Source organism: Chinchilla lanigera, unplaced genomic scaffold (assembly GCF_000276665.1).
Source record: "Chinchilla lanigera isolate Chin_1 unplaced genomic scaffold, ChiLan1.0 scaffold00021, whole genome shotgun sequence".
NCBI classification, from domain to species: Eukaryota; Metazoa; Chordata; class Mammalia; order Rodentia; family Chinchillidae; genus Chinchilla; species Chinchilla lanigera.
In genome coordinates, this window is record NW_004955422.1 from 29,303,561 (window position 1) to 29,311,586 (window position 8,026).

Genomic DNA, 8,026 nt, shown 5'->3' on the forward strand with positions numbered 1-8,026 from the left:
AATAACCCAGACATTTGGGAAACTGAGGCAGATAAGTTCAAGGTAGCCTGTGCTACATAGCGAGAACCTGTCTCAAACAAAGTATAGTTTATAAATATAGAAACCCATAATACATTTGTTAACCATATCCACTCTTATATCATCATGTATGCTGCACTTGTATATGACCGAGTTGTGCTAGGTTGATTGACACTCCCGTCACCATACATGTGAGGGACACATTGCACTGTAGCTTCTTCCCTAAGTCAGGCAACAGGAGTTTGGGTTTTAATGTTGTAAGACCACTGTCACACACATGTCCTTGACCAAATCGTCGTCATGTGGCATGTAACTCTCAGTCGAGTCTGTAGGAACTGGATGGAAGATAGATCACAACAGAACAAGTGCGCAGTGTGGTTATGGGAAGCGCTGAGGAGGAGGAGAAGACAAGGCTAGGGGCAGGCGGAGGGAGATTCGGATCAGCAAGGAAACCAGTGTGACGTGATGCATGTGGGAACACAGGTCACACTGCCCTGGCTGGGCATGATGAGGAGCAGGGATTTGATTCCGGCTGTACAGGGAGCCTTGGGAAAGTGGAGGGTCCTTTTCCCACCTTGTGGACTTCAGTCAGGGCTCAGAGTCACTGCTGCCTCCCTGCTGACTTGGTCAGTGCTGAGGGTTCTTTCAGCCCAATCAGCACCTGAGTGCACATGGCCTTTCTGCTGGGTACCAGGGCTCTGACAATTGGTGCCACTGCTTCCTAAGTGCAGGGGAGCTGCCCAGGGACATTAAGCCTGCGAGTGCTGGGTCTGATCTGCATTTTTAGAGGTGTGTGCATGGAGCAGGCACTAAGGGCATCATCCAACTAGAAGTGGGACCGGGCAGGGCTCCCACATGAGCATGCGGCGATAGAACCTGGGGCCAACTGCAGATGGCAGGTCCTGTGTGAGGGAGATGTCAGCCTGTGTGGGAGCTCAGCAGGCCCCAGAGCCAGCCGATGACCTGTTCGTTCCAGAGCACACTCAGCACTGATTTCTAGGTGCTTGGGCACCAGGTCTGGATTCTGGTTCCACCGTAGACCAAGCTTGGTGACACAGGTGGGGTGACTTTGGTCAGATCCTTGGTGCCAGATTCCTGGTCTGTGCATGGGAGGAGCAGACACATCACAGCACCATCAGGGATTGGTGGGGGCTGGGCATGAAGCTGGGAGCTCCCAGCCTCCTGTTCTCGGGGCTGCATAATTAGGTCCCCAGCTCCTCCCTCCTGTCATGTGCTTCCCTCCTGACAGAGCTTGAGGCAGAGGCCTGGTGCTTACCTCCTGAGCCTGGGGCAGAGACAGCTCTGGCTGGGGGGGACTTGGATGGGGAAGCCTCCCAGTCCTGCATCATTGTCACGGATGTACTCCTCTCCGCCCTGCCCTTCCTGCTCACGAGCTGTGCTGCTGTGCCGGCCCTAGGCTGAAAAGCCCAAGACCCACTCTACCCTGAGTCTGCCCCCACCCCCTATGGAGGAAGAGTAGAAGGGTGGAGCCCTGCACTGCTCTCAGACTCAGTTCCTGCTGCCTCTGGCCCCCAGCTGCAGTGGGGTGGCTCCCCTCACCCTCAGCTCCCCCACCCCTCCTTACCCGGGCCCTGCTCCTGCCGCCAGCCTCCTGCCAGTTCGGACTCCTTTCTATCCCCAGTTCTGGAGTGGGTATCCTCCCTGCTGTCTGATGAGGGACAAAGTTCCTCCACTCCCACCTGCCTCTCAATGAAAACCTGGTTGCATCATCCCCAGCCAGGGCTCATGAGAGAGAAGTCAGCCCTTGACCCTTACCGGGCCCGCAGCGGGCACTGGGGGCTTCAGTCCTCAAATCCCCAGGGCACTGCACGCAGGTGGCCCCTTTCTCGCACCCATGCACATTACTGTCTAGGAATCAATGGCGCCTTCCCTTTTCTTCCCTTGCAGGATACGTTTGTGGAACTCTACGGGAACAATGCAGCAGCCGAGAGCCGGAAGGGCCAGGAGCGCTTCAACCGCTGGTTCCTGACAGGCATGACCGTGGCCGGCGTGGTTCTGCTGGGGTCGCTCTTCAGTCGGAAATGACCAGACACTGACCACCCCTCACCCCCCCCACTGCCTTGTCCCACCACACCCTCCGTCCAGCCACATTCGCAACCAGGAGAACCACTACATGCAGTCCGTGCCCACCCATCCCAGGGGTGGGTCTAGACCTGGTCCCTCGCAAATAGTCTTCTAGAATCTACCACGCTTCTGTGAGAGCTGCCTTCCCCCACACCTCACTTCTCTTGGCCTCAAAATCCAGTTTCCCTAGAGTCTGCCCATGGAGGCCGGTGCAGGGTAGGGGTGGGGGTTGGGGGCAGGAGCGTCCTGCCCAATTGGTAGAACCCTCATTACCCTTAGCCTCTGAGGGTGCTTTCCTGGCAGGGAGCTGAAAAGTTTTCTGAACCTCGCCCCGAGAGACTAGATTGCCTTTGTTTCAATGTTTGTGGTCTCAGAATTGATCCTTTCCCATCCCCCTCTGGACCTGGCCTCCCTTCCATCACCATCCCTGAGAGCCATTTAGAGGCCACTTCTAATTAGGAATTCAGGCTGCTTGGGATAAAGAAGCAAGGACCAGGACTTCCTCCCCATGTCTGGCCTGGCCGAAGTCCCCACTCCTAGTCTGAATGTTCTCCAGAGGCCTCTGGCTAGAGGCCAGTCCCATCCAGGAGGGAGGGGGCTATCACTGCAGGAAGCTCCCATGTGCACGCTAGGGCAGTCCTTGCAGTTTAGCACCACCCTAGTCCCTTCCCCTCTCCTCCCCTCCCCGGGATCCCATGACCATGACTGAGGGACCAACTGGGCCCAAGACAGGTGCCCCAGAGCCGTTTATGGCCTCAGCTGCCTCGCTTCCTGCAAGGAGATGAGCCTGTGGCATCTTGGCCTTGGCTGTTGCCCATGGGGCCCAGGGGCCTCGGCCCAGAAGTGAAGGGGAGCTACAAGGAGCAGCTGTGGGAGCCCTGGGGTCTTCCCTACCTCAGGCAGGAAGGGCAGGAAGGAGAGCCCGGTGCCCAAGGCGAGGGTGAGGCTGGCTGGGGCCTGTCCTGCCCAGCCAGGCAGAGTCGTGCCCCACCCGGGTCCAGCCTGGGCAGCTGTGCTGCCAAGGTCAGAGTGGCCTGGCCAGGAGCCCTTCGGGCCTCCCTCTCCCCTCTGCTCCACCTGCGGCCTGTCTCATCCCTGGGGGTCCCAGCCCAGCACTGGCCACCCCGGGCTCTCTGCTGTACATATTCAAGACTAGTTTTTATTCCTTGTGAAAATGATATACTATTTTTGTTAAGCGTGTCTGTATTTATGTATGAGGAGCTGCTGGCTTGCTGTGCGCGTGCACGTGGAGAGTGGTGCCCGGAGATTGGCGGCCTAATGCTCTCTCCCCTGCCCTGGCCTGGGGATGCCGGCCCAGGGGCCCTGGCTCCCGAGGGGCACCCGTCCCTCCCTGAACCACCCCTACCCTTGTTCCAGCTCTGAAATAGTCTGTGTGAAGGTGAAAGTGCAGTTCAGTAATAAACTGTGTTGATTCGGTGAACAAAGGCCTGGGCTGCTTGTGTGCTTGGATGGAGAGAGGGGGAGCTGCCGGGCCGGCCGAAGGCTGCCGGGTGGCCGCCCTGCTGCAGGCCCTGCTGCCCTCGGAGCGCCTCAGCCATGTCCCTTTCTCCTGGACCTGCGTTTCGTACCTGTACACCAATGGGGTTTCTGAGCACCTGTGTGTGCTGGGCACCGGGGCTCACGGAGGTGGGGCGCACCCGCACCCGCAGGAACCGCGCTGCCACTGGCTCCCCAGGGTTTCCTCACCGCTGCTGCACACGGCACAGGCTTGGGCACTGGGGACTCAGCAGACAAAGCCCTTGCTTTCTGTCTGCTCTGGTGGGGCACACAGATGATCACACGCCTCCGGCTGCTGTCAGGCAAGGAAGGGCCATGAGGGAGCCGTCCTAGTGTCCTGGCAGGATATGAGGGACCTGGGGGAGGGAAGACGCAGGTTGGAAGGAGCACTTTTTAAGGTAGGTCCCTCAGAATTTCAAATGATCTTTTAGAGCAAGAAGACGGGGTAATGGGTTCGGAAACAATGATCTTAAACAATGATCTTATTAGAAATACAAAAACGAAGCACAAGTCGGAGGCCAGTACAACCCAAGGCTGCTGCTGAGTTTGGCAGAGAGGCAGGAGGCGAGGAGAAAGCACAGGACATCCGGGGCGCGGAGTGCGCGCAGAAGGGGTTAGACGTGCGGAGGAGGTTATGCGGCGGAGCTGTCCAGCGGCAAGGTGGGCTGCAGAGATGTGCGCTGCAGCCTGTCCGCTGTGCTGCGTGGAGGAGGTGCAGCGTGCATCCCGGTGCAGTGAAGAAGCCGTGGGTTCGTTAACCTCTGGTTCTAAGAGTGGACAAGCAAAGTGTATGCCCCGGCTCATCATACCTAGTCCTGTGACGTGGGGCGAGTCACCTCATCCCTATGCCCTGGCTACCCCACTCTAAAAATGTACTTGATGATTAGAACCCCCCCACATTGTCTGATGCCCCAAAAGAAGAGGGGAGGCCTGGCTTGGGGGTGGAGAGGGGGACTCCGCCTGCTGGAGGGCCGGTTTTCCAGGAGGGGGAGAACACGCGGCTCTCAGGCTCCATGTGGCCGCAGCGGGAGCTGGGGGGGGGCCGGGGGGCGGAGCCTGTCTCCGGCGCCCCGCCCTGCCCGTGGTCCGGAGCGGGCTTGACTGCCCCCTGGTGGCTGTACAATGTGACCTAAAAGCCACCACCAAGCCAAACCCCTCTTACTCCGTGCCGCGGATCTGTCTCCAGCAAGCTCCTTTCCCATGTTCGCCAGAAGGATGTCTACACTTACAGCCCTTGGGTGTCAGCTCCAGAGCTTGCTGCACCTCTTCTGAGGCTGAGTTGCCCTTCTCGGTTCAAGGCCAAAGCCTCCAGCCTCCCACCCCGGCTTCCACCGTATCCCTGGCTCCTGCCCCCACCCTAGCCACTCAGGATCCTGCTCATAGGTGTGAATATATTTTGACCCAAAGCTCCTTTTTACACAAATGGTAACACACGCTTTGCCTTGTTTCCACCTACATAATGCACCTTGTGGAAGCTTCGACATCCATTCTTCTCAAGTACTACTCAGGCAGATCAAACTTACATAACAATTGATCACAACTTCATTCCAGTATTCCATGAATGTTTTTTTTATCTTTTTGAGACAGGGTTTCACTAAGCAGTGGCATACACTGTAATTCCAGCACTCTGAAGCAGAAGGATCCAAAGTTCCAGCCCAGTGTGGGCAATTCAATGACTTAGTGAGACCTTGTCTCAAAATTTTAGAAAGACTGGGAATATAGCTCAGTGCAAAAGCCCAGGGTTCAGACCCCAGCACAAAAAAGACTGAAACACTGAGCAAGTCTGTATAAGAGGAAGGAAAAGAAAGGTTGACCTTGAACTGGAGGTGATCCTCCTGCCTCAGCCTTTTGAGTGCTGGGATCATAGATGTGTGCCACCACATTGACTGTCTTAGCTATTTTTCTTGTTGCTGAGAAAAATACCCAACGCCCAAAGTTAAAGGAGGAAAAGTTTATTTAGCTCACACTTTGAGGAGGTTTCAGTCCACAGTCAGCTGGCTTCAAGGCAGGGTGGCACAGCAGAGGGGCTTCACAGAGGAGAATCTATTCATGGCAAAGCAGGGCGGGCAGAAGGCAGCAAGCAGCAAGCCCAAGCAGCAACAACAGCAGCCCTCTTTTTGTCCCTTGTATTCTATCCAGGCTACTCCCCCAGCACTCACATCCAGCCTGGGCACCCTAATCCCAGCATCACACCATGAATCAATCCTAGCATCACACCCTTAACCCCAGCATCACTCACCCTAGATCCAGCCACCTCTGAAAATCACCTATGGCCCCCTTGAGGCTTTGGAGGGACATCTAGATACAAGCTATAACACCCGGCAAAAAATTCTTTTTTGTAGTACTGGGGATTGAACAAAGGGCCTCTCAAATAGCTAGGAATACAAGCATGTGCCACCATGCCCACTTACCTTTCATTTCTTTACGGTCTTCAATTCTATAAAAGTATAAGATAATGGATTTTTTAAATTTTTTGAAGTGCTGAGGATCAAAAGATAATATTTTTTAAATCACTTTTTTTACATTTCTTAACTTTTCCCACACTTTAAATATAGTCACATATTTATTCTAGCCCTTCTATATAGCTTTTTTCCCCCTTCTATATAGCTTTAAGCTTTGAAAATAGTATTTCTCAAACATCTCCAATGAAGAGTTTGTAGTGAAAGCACACACAGATTGTCCTTCAGGAAGTTGTACCGTATTCACAAACCTGTGGTTTCCAGTATCCTCATCCACTTTTTTTTTTTTCTGGTACCGGGCAGGCGCTGTGCTGCTGAGCTAAATCCCCAGCCCCCTCATCCACTTCTGAATGTCCTCGGTTTTGAAAAATTACCTTGGGGGTCAGAGATTTCACCTATTCCTCTCCCACAGTGGTTTGCAAACTGACCTCAGAAACAAGAATTTGGAATAAGAGTGGTCTCCCTAGCAGCTGAAGAGCTTGGCTCCCAGGGAGAGGTGTGTCCTGGGAAATGCCCAACCTGTGTCAGGCATCTGACAGACAGCACACCCTTCCAGGGCAAAGACTCACAAGGCAGGTGTGTCCTGTCCCATTCTGCAGGTGCGAGAACATGCTCAGACAGACGAGCCAGGTTGCTTCCCTTTCAGGTGAGGCAGATAAGCTTCAGAAAGGTAAACTGGGGTGTTCAAGGTCACAGGGCAACCCCCAGATCCACAGCCAGTGTCAGGGGCTGGGGATGCAGCTCAGTGGTACAGCACTTGCCTAGCATGTATGTGGCCCTTGGTTGCATTCCCAAGCACTGAAAATATTAATAATAATAATAATAATAGGGCTGGGAGATAGCTCAACAGCACAGTACCTGGCAAGCACAAGGTCCTAAATTCAATTCCAGGTACCAAAATAAATTAATAATAATAATAATAATAAGGAAAAAAGTGCCTTGTTTCAAAGGCTGCCTTGGCTGGGGATATAGTTCAGTGCCACAGCGCCTGCCTGGCAAGCTTGAGGTTGTGAGTTCAATTCCTGGTACCAAAAAAAATTTTTAAATCAAAGGCTGCCATTGAAACACACTTCAGAATGGAGGCAGCACGCACAGGAAGCAAGTGACCCAGCCCTCATCTCAAAGACCTTTGCTCCCACAGCCCCCAAATCCCAGGACACCAGGCCTGCACAGCCAGTTACCTAAGTAACTGCGATGATGGTGACTCCGACTTTCACGCTGGGCCAGCCTGTGCCTCCTCCGCTATGTCTCGGTCTCAGTGGGCGCCAGTTCAGGACAACCCTCCCCAGACCTCCCCTCCTCACCCCAGCTCAACAGTCTGCAGCACACCTGCTCCCATCCCACACAAGGGATAGAACAACCGACAGCCTGCATGCCAGGAAAGCTCCCTACCACTGAGGCACATCCCCAGCTCTGCTTGTGGCAACATTTTAAAAACTAACAAGTAGGCGGGGATATAGCTCGGTGGCACAAGCGCCTGCCTGGCAAGTGCTAGGTCCTGAGTTAGATTCCCGGTACCAAAAACAAAACAAAAAAAAAACAAAAAAAAACTAACAAGTCATGCAGAAACACCAGAAACTTTTGTCATGATCAAATTCATTATATATTATCCAACTCTCCACTTTTCTATTTCCCCACATCATAGTCTTTATCAAGATGTAAAAAGGAGCCAGGTGTGGTGGCACTTGCCTATAATCCCAGCACTGGGAAGGCTGAGGCAGGAGGATCGCTGCCAGTTCAAGGTCAGCCTGAACTGCATAGTGAAACCCTATCTCAAAAAAGAAAAAGTAAAAATGACAAGAACTCTTTCATAATATACAGAAAATAGAAGTTTGGTACACAGATGTACACCTGTAATCCCAACTACTGGGGAAGCTGAGGCAGGAGGATTGCAAGGAAGGTCAACCTGGACAATTTTTTTTTTTTTTTTTTTTTTTTTTGGTTTT

The 8,026-nt window shown here is 53.5% G+C and overlaps 1 protein-coding gene across 9 annotated transcripts in view; it reads left to right on the top strand.

Annotated features, from left to right (window-relative positions):
• Bcl2l1 (BCL2-like 1) overlaps nt 1–3,544 on the top strand; it is a 52,665-nt gene extending 49,121 nt beyond the window's left edge. For all 9 annotated transcript variants that reach the window (XM_005384898.2, XM_005384899.2, XM_005384896.2 and 6 more), the window contains exon 3: nt 1,927–3,544. In XM_005384898.2, the coding sequence (XP_005384955.1) occupies nt 1,927–2,064 (138 nt within the window). In that variant the 3' untranslated portion in view covers nt 2,065–3,544. The remainder of the gene's footprint in view (nt 1–1,926) is intronic.
• The last annotated feature ends 4,482 nt before the right edge of the window (nt 3,545–8,026 follow it).